The sequence below is a fragment of the Myotis davidii genome, unplaced genomic scaffold, assembly GCF_000327345.1.
Source record: "Myotis davidii unplaced genomic scaffold, ASM32734v1 scaffold1949, whole genome shotgun sequence".
NCBI lineage: Eukaryota > Metazoa > Chordata > Mammalia > Chiroptera > Vespertilionidae > Myotis > Myotis davidii.
Genome location: NW_006300366.1, coordinates 1,038,384 through 1,049,649, shown reverse-complemented (window position 1 = coordinate 1,049,649; position 11,266 = coordinate 1,038,384). Strand labels below are relative to the sequence as shown.

Genomic DNA, 11,266 nt, shown 5'->3' with positions numbered 1-11,266 from the left:
CAGAGTCCTATCTTCAGAAGGTACTCCCTCCGTGCCCTGACAGGGGAGGGGACCAGCCACACCCCCCACTGGGCTGGACTCGACCCTGGACTGAGCCTACTGGCCACTCAGACACCTGCCTACCTGACCCACCTCTGCCCTCATCCCCCCTGCAGTTCAACAGCTTCGAACAGCTCTGCATCAACTTCACCAATGAGAAGCTGCAGCAGTTCTTCAACCACCACATGTTCGTGCTGGAGCAGGAGGAGTACAAGAAGGAGGGCATTGAGTGGGAGTTCATTGACTTTGGCATGGACCTGCAGGCCTGCATCGACCTCATTGAGAAGGTGCTGCCTCAGCCCATTGACTGTGTTCCCTTTCCCCACCAGCCCAGACAGCCTCATCCCTTCTACAACCAAGAAACTAGAGTCCCCAGAATCCCAAGCCTCTCTTCAGGGCCAGCTTCCACCCACTATGGGGTCACAGGCATATACAAGACAAGCCCCTTCCTTCTGTTCCCAGGACCTTGTCCTCACAGTGGTCACATCTGTGTCTTAAGAGGGGGATGTAGTGAATGAGGACTCCTGGCCCTTCTGACACTCCATGGAAAGTGTCACTCATAGAAAGATCATAGGCTGAAACTAGAGAAATTGACATCCCATTCTCTTCCCGTTCACTGAGAAAAGCCCGTCTTCAGCCCCTCTTACCTAAAGACTCAGGAGACAAGCATGAAACTGGTGGAAGGCTCCCAGTGATGACTTGCCCTCATGGTGCCCTTGGGCTTTGCTGGTACAAACCCCAAGAAATAAACCATGCATATATAGTCAACTAATTTTTGAGTCCAGAGGGACTGACCCTCATCCAGCCTAGCCACTGTCTTTCAGGAAAGCTTCCCACAGGCTTTGGGTGGTTATCTAGGGTACTGCTCTTCCAAAGGCCTCAAAATTCCCTGAAACTTCATAGAACAGAGTGCGTGTGAGTGTGTGTCTCTGTGTGTGTGTATATACACACATTTTCCTGGGGAGGCAGTCTTTGCTTCATCAAATTTTCAATAGGATTCTTGCCCCAAGAAAAGTCAAGAACTACCATGCTTTCAGAAGAGCAGGATGTTGTGCAGATCCTGGATCCCTCTAACCATCCCTTGCAGAATTCTTACCTGTCCTATAGATAGGGGTCTGGCCAGCCCTGCAGTCTGGCGGCTCTGACACACATCTGTCCCTGCCTTCACTGTCCTCCGGGTGGGAGCTGTCCAGGAAGGCAGAGCTGTGCTGGGAGACCTTGGGGGCCTGGCAGGATGATTGGGGGTACATGGTTCTTCATTGGATATTCTGGGGCAGAAAGAGGTTATATATGCCAGATTGGAATATAATTGAATTTAGGTTAATTCCAAGAACATTTGCTTCCTATGTGAGGACAAAAGACGGCAGCAGGCTCTCTGTGGCCTGCCAGCTGTACTGGGCTGATGCTCTGTCAGAGTGTGGGACTCTGGAAGCCTGGTATGTGCTCATGATGCTCTCTCTACCTCTCCACCATGCTCTCAGCCCATGGGCATCATGTCCATCCTGGAGGAGGAGTGCATGTTCCCCAAGGCCACAGACACGACCTTCAAGGCCAAACTGTACGACAACCACCTGGGCAAATCCAACAACTTCCAGAAGCCTCGCAATGTCAAGGGGAAGCAGGAAGCCCACTTCTCCCTGGTCCACTATGCTGGCACCGTGGACTACAACATCCAGGGCTGGCTGGAGAAGAACAAAGACCCACTGAATGAGACCGTGGTGGGCTTGTACCAGAAGTCCTCCCTCAAGCTCCTGGCCACACTCTTCTCTTCATATGCAGGCGCTGATGCTGGTAAGGGCAGCCTCTGCACTGGGCCAGAGCACTTGAGGAGGTACAAGGTACCAGGGTCCCACTGTTTCAAAGTTCATGACCCTAAAGGTGGGAAGGAGCCTGTGAGTCATGGGTTGTGGGCCAGAAGGTCCCACAGTAGTCCATCTGTACCCCTTCTGTGAAAAAGGCATGTTCCACTTTGTGTTATGGATATCAGTGTACGTGGTCATGTGTCATCTTAAGACTGTGAGCACCTGATGTCAGTGAGCGTAGCACACACATAATTTAACCAAGCCCACCACTAGAGTGTGCCCGCAGGATGTTTCAGTAAACTCTGAGAGGATCACTGAACAAATGAGCCTCCAGGTCAGAAAAGGAAGAGGAAGGGTGAGGACTGAAATGTGGAGGATGGCCCTAACCGGTTTGGCTCAATGGATAGAGCGTCAGCCTGTGGACTTAAGGGTCCCAGGTTCAATTCCAGTCAAGGGCATGTACCTTGGTTGCGGGCACATACCTTGGTTGTGGGCACATACCCAGCAGGGAGTGTGCAGGAGGCAGCTGATTGATGTTTCTATCTCTCTATCCCTCTCCCTTCCTCTCTGTAGAAAAATCAATAAAATATATATTTTTTAAAAATGTGGAGGATGAAATACCAGAAAAAAAGTAGAAAGTGGGAAGATGTAAGCATGGAGGGTAGGGTTAGAAGAGGGTGGGAGAAGAGAGCTGATACTATTTCCGCACCTGCTATGTGGCAAGCACTGGTGACAAGCTTAGATGCTGATCTTACCTAATCTTCACACCTTTAGAGGTAGTTACTATCCTCCTCACCAAGAAACTGAGACTTGGACATGAGAAGTCACACAGCTAGTGAGGCAGTCCTGCCCCTGCCTGAGGGCTCCTCTGTTTAAAGCTCTTGGTCATCATTCCTTCTCTTCTTTTTAGCGGAGAGCAGTAAAAGCAAAGGAAGCAAGAAAAAGGGCTCATCCTTTCAGACAGTGTCAGCCGTCCACAGGGTAAGGAGGCCCCAGAGACCTATGGTGGGCAGGCCCAGCCCAGAGCCTTGGGTGCACCACCCTAACCTGATGCTCTAAGTTTGGGGAAGAAAGAAGCACAAGCTGATTGATCATTTTGGCATGTAAATTCTACACAAGCTTTAACTCGTCATAAATTATGTGTCAACTCCTTATCCTTTTTGAGGGTTCTGGTGGCAGGCTGCCTGGGGCCCAGGGCTCAGAGACCAAAGGGATGGTTCCTGTGGCTCCTGACTCCCTCCCCTCACCCACCCCCAGGAGAATCTGAACAAGCTGATGACCAACCTGAAGACCACCCACCCTCACTTCGTGCGGTGCATCATCCCCAATGAACGGAAGGCTCCAGGTGAGCCATGTGGAAGAGTCTAGTCCGGGAAAGGCACTTGGCTCATTTGCCCTGAGGCTGACCCCTCTCTTCTCTCCACCGCTGCAGGGGTGATGGACAACCCCCTGGTCATGCACCAGCTGCGTTGCAATGGCGTGCTGGAGGGCATCCGCATCTGCAGGAAGGGCTTCCCCAACCGCATCCTCTATGGGGACTTCCGGCAGAGGTGGGTACAGGGGACAGGGGGAGCCCAGGTGGTCTTTGTGGGGAATGGAATCTGCAGGTGGCCCCAAATCCTGTGGGAAGAGCTGCCCAGTGCAGAACGTGGATGACTTTGGGCATCTCCCTCCCAGGTATCGCATCCTGAACCCAGCGGCCATCCCTGAAGGGCAGTTCATTGACAGCAGAAAAGGGGCAGAGAAGCTGCTAGGTTCCCTGGACATTGACCACAACCAGTACAAGTTTGGCCACACCAAGGTGAGTGTAGCACTCCACAGGGTGGACTTGCAGGGCTTGCAGCCATGTTGAGCAGAGCAGCTGGGGGTTTGGAAGGCAGACCCCTGATTCCTGGCTTCCTGTATCCTGAAGCTAGGTTTCCTTTCTCTCTTGTCTTCCACATTTCACTCCCAGGTCTAGAATGAGCAGGTAATGGGTCCCCTGGGAACTCAGCCAGGGTCTCCCACCCTCTTCCTCCATCCTGGATACCCTTCTCTGAGGCTGCGACCCCCTTGGATCTCCCCCTTGTCCGCAGGTGTTCTTCAAGGCGGGGCTGCTGGGGCTGCTGGAGGAGATGCGAGATGAGAGGCTGAGCCGCATCATCACCCGAATTCAAGCCCAGGCCCGGGGCCAGCTCATGCGCACTGAGTTCAAGAAGATCGTGGAGCGCAGGTGAGGCACAAGGGAAAGGAGAGACGTTCCCAGAGATGTAAGAGGCAGACAAGTAGTTCTGACTGGCTTGGGTTGGAAGACCTGAGTTCAAATCCTGACTCTATCACTTATTATCTGGTCTGGGCAAATGACTTTACCACTCAGGACCTCATTTTGAAATCTTTTTTTGTTAATCCTCACTCGAGGATATTTTTTCCATTGATTTTTTTTTAGAGAGAGTGGAATGGAGGAGAGAGAGAGAGAGAGAGGTGTGAGAGAGAAATATCAATGCTTGCCTCCCACATGCACCCTGGTCAGCAGGTCAGGAGATTAAACCCATGACCCCTGGGTGCTCAAGCTGGCACTCTAACCACTGAGAAGACTGGCCAGAGCTCATTTTGGAGTTTTTTTGAAGTTTTTTTCATAGGAAAATGCTAATTAGAGACTCATGAGATACCATTTAAATACACTAGATTTACAAAAATCAGGAAGTGTGTGATTCACCGCTTACAGATGTGTAAATTAGTGCAACCTCTTTGGAAAACAATTTACCATCTTTGAACGATTGTATACCTTTCAATTCCACTCCTGAGTGCATGCCCACAGAGAAACTCCTGCATGTGTACAAGACAACAAAAGAATCTTCATCACAGCATTGGTAAAAATAGCAAAGATCTGGAAACAGCTCAATTTTCTATCCACAAAGAAATGGGTAAATAGTATAGTCATTTGGTGGAATATTATACAGCAACGAAAAGGGGAACTATAATTACATGGCGCAATATGTTCAAACCTTAAAAGCATATTGTTGAGTAGACAAATGCATGTCACAGAAAGATACTTATAGTGTGACACAATTTTCATAAAGCTCAGAAATAATAAAATAGTGGCATATTATTTAAAGATACATACACATATAGTTAAAATATTTTTTAAAAGCTAAGAAAAGAAAACCACAAGATTCAGAGTAGTGGCTAGTGGAGGGATCAGGAAAGAGGCAGGGAAGGAGCACACAGGTGGAGTCACTGTGGCAATGCTCTAGTTCTTGTTTGGGTGATAGGTTCATAGGTAGCCATTTTCTTGCATGTTTCATAACATAAATTATAGATATCCCTATATCCTATATAATAAAGAGCTAATATGCTGATTAAACCATACGGCGGAACAACCTTCCAGAATGGCCAGTGAGCAGGGCCACGGGGCTGTGAGGCAGCTGGGGCTGCAAAAGCCAAGGCAGCCAGGGCTGCAAGAGCTGAGCCCTTGCACAAATTTCGTGCATCAGGCCTCTAGTGTAAAATATAATTTTTAACATATTTGAGTTTTTTATAACATGAAACATAGTAAACACTCTATAAGCAGTAGCTTTCATTACTACTAAGGCCCCAGTGGGAAAAAATATAAACTGCTGTTGTCTTTATTTTATCAGTTAATAAATGTTTATTGAACAACTCCATGTCCGGTGTAGTAATGTTTAGGTGGGGGTATTTATCAAGGCCACAAGAAAGGTTTCTGCCCAAAGGTGCCTACCAACTTGCTTAGATGGACTGGGAGCCAAATACAGTTTGGGAATGCTCTTTCATGGTGCCCCTTCTTTCCTCTATGCTTCTTTGTCAGGGATGCCCTTCTGGTAATCCAGTGGAACATTCGGGCCTTCATGGGGGTCAAGAACTGGCCCTGGATGAAACTGTACTTTAAGATCAAGCCTCTGCTGAAGAGCGCAGAGACAGAGAAGGAGATGGCCAACATGAAGGAGGAGTTTGGACGCATCAAAGAAGCGCTGGAGAAGTCTGATGCTCGCCGCAAGGAGCTGGAGGAGAAGATGGTGTCCCTGCTGCAGGAGAAGAATGACCTACAGCTCCAAGTGCAGGCGGTGAGACCACATGCTTGTCTCTTCACCTCTCTTCTCCCTCCCCTAGATTATAGCCCATCTCATCGTCAGGGACTAAGACCCCGGATCTCTACTATCTTTAATCACCAGCTCTTCTCTCTGTCCTCTTCTTCCAGGAACAAGACAACCTCAATGATGCAGAAGAGCGCTGTGACCAGCTGATCAAGAACAAGATCCAGCTGGAGGCCAAGGTGAAGGAGATGACTGAGAGGATGGAGGACGAGGAAGAGATGAACGCTGAGCTCACTGCCAAGAAGCGTAAGCTGGAAGACGAATGCTCTGAGCTCAAGAAGGACATTGATGACCTGGAACTGACATTGGCCAAGGTGGAGAAAGAGAAGCACGCAACAGAGAACAAGGTAAGGGCAGCTCCCTCTGGTGCCAGCCCAGGTCTCCTCAGGATTCAAAGACCACACTGACCTAACCAACACCAGGCCACTCAGGGATCCTGATAACACTGTGGTCCTTGGCATTGGAGATGTATCCAATAGATGTCTCCAAGCTGATGACCTTTGACCCTAAAAGGGATGGGGTTCTTGGTTGACAGGTGAAGAACCTGACAGAGGAGATGGCTGGGCTGGACGAAATCATCGTCAAACTGACCAAGGAGAAGAAAGCTCTGCAAGAGGCCCACCAGCAGGCCCTGGATGACCTTCAGGCTGAAGAGGACAAGGTCAACACACTGACCAAGTCTAAGGTCAAGCTGGAGCAGCAGGTGGATGATGTGAGTAATAAAAACTCTGCTCGATCTTTCTCAGGTCAGGATTTTGTAGGCAACACCAGTGGCCAAAGAGTTCCTGATCCATAGGGCTAACTTCTTTACCCCGGGGGCCTTTTTGTTCTCTGTAGTTCCTCCCTAGTCCGGGTCTCTGAATCCTTTGTGCTTGCAGGAATTGCTCTGCTGGATTTGACTTCCAATCCACTGGACTTTGAGTTTAGAGGAGAGCACTGTGGATCTCAGGTTATTTACACCCTGTTTGTTTTCTTTTCTCCATCAGCTGGAGGGATCCCTGGAGCAGGAGAAGAAAGTGCGCATGGACCTGGAACGAGCAAAGCGGAAGCTGGAGGGTGACCTGAAGCTGACCCAAGAGAGCATCATGGACCTGGAGAATGACAAGCTGCAGCTGGAAGAAAAGCTCAAGAAGTAGGAGCCTACAGTGGCCAGGAGGGGCTAGTGGAGGTGTCTGGCCAGAGGGTTAGAGCTGCAGGTGCTGCACTCCCACTGGCCAGGTTGCTTTGGGTACAGTGGAAATGGGCTGTAATTCACAGCCCTCTCTCCTTCACCCTTTTGGTCAGGAGGGGTGGGGGGACTGGTGCTAGTATGTTGATGCAAGAGAAAAGAGAATGGGCATAGAGAAAGGAAGACCACCTGTCACCCTGCTTCTCCTCCAGGAAGGAGTTTGACATTAGTCAGCAGAACAGTAAGATCGAGGATGAGCAGGCACTGGCCCTTCAGCTGCAGAAGAAACTGAAGGAAAACCAGGTAAAGTTCTCCCCAGTGCAAGCAAGGGCTGCTCAACAGCCCTGAGGCAGCTATGGCCTTAGAGATGCTCAGGTTGTACACATATCTATAACTCCAGGCCACTCCAAAGGCCCCACCAGTCCTGATTTACAGGCTCTTGGAAACACCAGCCTTCTCCCATTAGAACAGTAATGTGCTATTGCAGCAAGACTATTTTGTGTGTGGAGGTAGAGTGGGAGGAATCATACCTACAAAAAAGGGCTTCTCTAACTGAACTATGCTCTGCCTGGTGCGTTTTCTGCTCTGGGGAAAAAGCTAGGGTTCAATTCTCCTCTAACCCTTTGCGGGAGGGGGGGGGGTACTTCTCTCCTGCATGGGATGAGAAGTGCTTTCATGGAGCACCCACCTTCCCATAAGCTGCTCTATTCATATTCTTCCTGGGTACTGACCACAGTCACTAGCCCAGGCTGCATTCCCATAGGGTACCCATGATATGGGATGAACTCCTACAACCCTGAGCAAGTCACTTCCACTCAGAGCCACAGTCTCTTATCAGTCAAATAGGACTAATAACCCCTGGCTTATAGAGAACCAGAGGGAACAGTATATATGGAAACCACTCTGTCAACTAGAAGTCAGCCAGCCAACTAGCAAGGCCGGCTTCTTTTTTTCCCCCCATGGCCTTCTCATCCCTCTGCAGGAGATAAATTAATACCCAGTCTCTCTTACCTTTAATGCACCCTGAATTTCGATGTGCCTTTAGTCCTGGTTTGTCAGAGCCCTGGAAACAAAACAGCAGGTACTCTCATTCCTGTTTTATAACTGCAGAAGCTGCCTGGCTTGCTCTGGACATAGTAGCCCCATGGGCAACAGGCACTCAGCTACTGGGGCAGGGCCTTAACTCTCATTTTCTGGTCAGATGGAAGCTACTGGAAATAGCTGGTCTTTCCTCAGCATTTGGGGCCCATGGCCCAGGCTGCAAGTGACACATGAACACAATCCCACTCCTCTGGGGGCTGCTCAGAGGCTGGCCTGCCATCAGTGATAATTTGCCCTCCTGCCTTCTTGGTTGCCCTGTTGGGTTTTAGCCAGAAAATCAGGATATCCTCAGGTCTTCCTGCCATGGGTTTGGGCAACTTTTTTGACTCATGGACCCAGAAAAATACTACTGTTATCTTCATCAGGTCTTGGCAACAGGCTCCTCCTTCCTGTCCAAGCTCTGGCACACAGCCCCACCTTCTCCATCCTGGGAGCAGAGGCATGGTGGTCTTCTCTCTCCTGCTCCCAGGACCTACCCACGCACATTCCATTAAGACTGTCCATAACCACAGATGAAGGCATCCACCAATCCTCCCCTTCCTGGCTAGTCAGATCAAAATGGTAGATGAGAGATTATTTCCATTTACTCAAAGCCAAGACTAAGGCCAGAAAAATGAGGTAGAGGTAGAGGAGGACACTCAGCTGGCCTGAAAGGGAACAATAAAACTGGAACCCAGCCCTGGGTATAAAAAAGCAAGCCTTGCAGAGAGAAATATGGTTGACTGGACTTTGTGGTCAACTTGGAAGATAGCGAAAGCTTTTGATTGTTGTGAGGCATATTGTTGCAAATATTTGTAAAATACAAGCACCTGCTTTCCTGCTTATGTTCAGGAGAGCAGAGCCTACTGCATCTGTGGAAGCTATGGAATGTGAGATCTCATGAGATCTAGAGATCCCTTCAAACACATATTCTCAAGATTTAGGCAGATTCTCAGACTGGGTCTGAGATGGCCCTGGGAGGGGCCTTGAAGTTTTGGCTTCAACCAAATTCCTATTGACGGCGTATGCAATATAAGATGTTTCACAGCAGCCCTGACTTCCGCCCCCTAGATGCTAGTAGCAATCTCCTTCCCCAGTCATGAGAGTCAAAAATCTCTCCCGACATTGCTGACTGACCACTAGCGAACCACTGTTCTGCAGGACCTGAGTGCTTGGGTCAGGAGTCTTCTAGAGCTGAGGGAGGGGGCTCCCATGGAGGGCTCCAGGCAGTGGGTCTGAGCCCTTTGTGTCTGGGCCCAGGCACGCATCGAGGAGCTGGAGGAGGAGCTGGAGGCTGAACGCACTGCCAGGGCCAAGGTAGAGAAGCTGCGCTGCGCAAGAAGCACGCTGACAGTGTGGCCGAGCTGGGCGAGCAGATTGACAACCTGCAGCGTGTGAAGCAGAAGCTGGAGAAGGAGAAGAGCGAGTTCAAGCTGGAGCTGGACGACGTCACCTCCAACATGGAGCAGATCATCAAGGCCAAGGTGGGCCTGTGCTTAGCCTCTCCTCGCCCTCCTCACCCTCACAGCTTGCACCTTCCTTCCACCTTCTCTATCTGCCATCTCTCTAGTCATCACTCCTCCATCACCCTTTGGGCTCTCTCTCCTTTGCACCTCCTTTGCCCTCCATCCATATCTTCATCTCCTCACCATTCTTCTCTTCTTTAACTCATGTACCCGCTTCCGATTGTGCCCCTCCAGCACCATCCATTTCATCCCCTTGCCCTCTATGCTCTCCCCATCTTGGCCCTCGCTTCCTTCCTCTGGTCCACCCAGCCCCTACTCCCTGACAACTCCAGCCCCTCCCACATCCCAACTCCCCTGTCCCTTTACTGCCTGAAGGCAAACCTGGAGAAGGTGTCTCGGACGTTGGAGGACCAGGCCAACGAGTACCGCACTAAGCTGGAAGAAGCCCAACGCTCCCTCAACGATTTCACCACCCAGCAAGCCAAGCTACAGACTGAGAATGGTGGGTGTTCCTAACCAGCCCTGTGCTTACCCCAGAATAAGCCATCAGTTGCCCTTTTTTATGGCCCACAAACCCATATTCCCACCTCTAGGTGAGCTGTCTCGGCAACTGGAAGAAAAGGAAGCGCTGATCTCCCAGCTGACCCGAGGGAAGCTATCCTACACCCAGCAAATGGAGGACCTCAAGAGGCAGCTGGAGGAGGAGGGCAAGGTGAGGCCCAGCTGGGGGGCAGCAGGACAGCGGCAGCCCTGGCGCAGTGAGCGTCAACACCAGAAATGGAGACTGAAGAGAGGCCCTGTGTGGGAAGACCTCCAGTCTAGGTTCTTCTACTCTTCAGCTCAGCCACATTTACATCATCAAATACCTCTTTTCTTATATGTGAAGGGGTAGGGTGGGCAAGCTGGGAAGCTACTCCAGGATGTTGAGATTCTACACCCTGAATGTGGCTGGGCTTAGTTGAAGTTTGTAGATATGTAAAGGATTTGGGGGGGCGGGGCATTCCCTCTCACCTTCCTGAAAGCTGAGTCCACCTCCTGGCGTTCACTTCCCAGGCAAAGAATGCCCTGGCCCACGCGCTACAGTCAGCCCGGCATGACTGCGACCTGCTCCGGGAGCAGTATGAGGAGGAGACAGAGGCCAAGGCAGAGCTGCAGCGCGTCCTGTCCAAGGCCAACTCGGAGGTGGCCCAGTGGAGGACCAAGTATGAGACAGACGCCATCCAGCGGACCGAGGAGCTCGAGGAGGCCAAGTGAGTCCCAGGCAGCCTCCACATTGAATCTAAGAGAGGAAGAAGCCAGAGCACATGGGGTGGGACAGGCGAAGTGGGAATGGGAAGGAGATTTGAGGTAGAAGAGGGAGGAGGGTGTGAGAAATGTGGTGGAAAATAGAGGTGCTTGGATCCTGCACTCTGAGTGAACCCCGACTGCCACTGACTCACTTCCTATGACAGGCGAGCTTTTGGCCCGGGTTATACCTGATTCTCACGTATAAGACGAGCAAAAAGCTTGTTGGTCAGAGGAGCTACCATCGGTCAGCCTGGCATGGGACCGGAGGGGTGGGGCTGCCACCCAGATGGTGCTGCATGGGGGACGAAACTGTTCTAGGCACCCGTAGCCTTG

The 11,266-nt window shown here is 50.8% G+C and overlaps 1 protein-coding gene across 1 annotated transcript in view; it reads left to right on the top strand.

Moving 5' to 3' along the window:
• MYH6 (myosin, heavy chain 6, cardiac muscle, alpha) overlaps positions 1-11,266 on the top strand; it is a 24,866-nt gene that overhangs the window by 6,842 nt on the left and 6,758 nt on the right. The window contains 17 exon segments of the mRNA XM_015572477.1: positions 156-326; positions 1,521-1,830; positions 2,752-2,822; positions 3,099-3,186; positions 3,274-3,391; positions 3,519-3,642; positions 3,917-4,053; positions 5,647-5,902; positions 6,037-6,279; positions 6,468-6,644; positions 6,919-7,064; positions 7,313-7,403; positions 9,441-9,507; positions 9,510-9,664; positions 10,022-10,148; positions 10,240-10,358; positions 10,700-10,896. Coding sequence (XP_015427963.1) covers positions 156-326; positions 1,521-1,830; positions 2,752-2,822; positions 3,099-3,186; positions 3,274-3,391; positions 3,519-3,642; positions 3,917-4,053; positions 5,647-5,902; positions 6,037-6,279; positions 6,468-6,644; positions 6,919-7,064; positions 7,313-7,403; positions 9,441-9,507; positions 9,510-9,664; positions 10,022-10,148; positions 10,240-10,358; positions 10,700-10,896 — 2,597 coding nt within the window.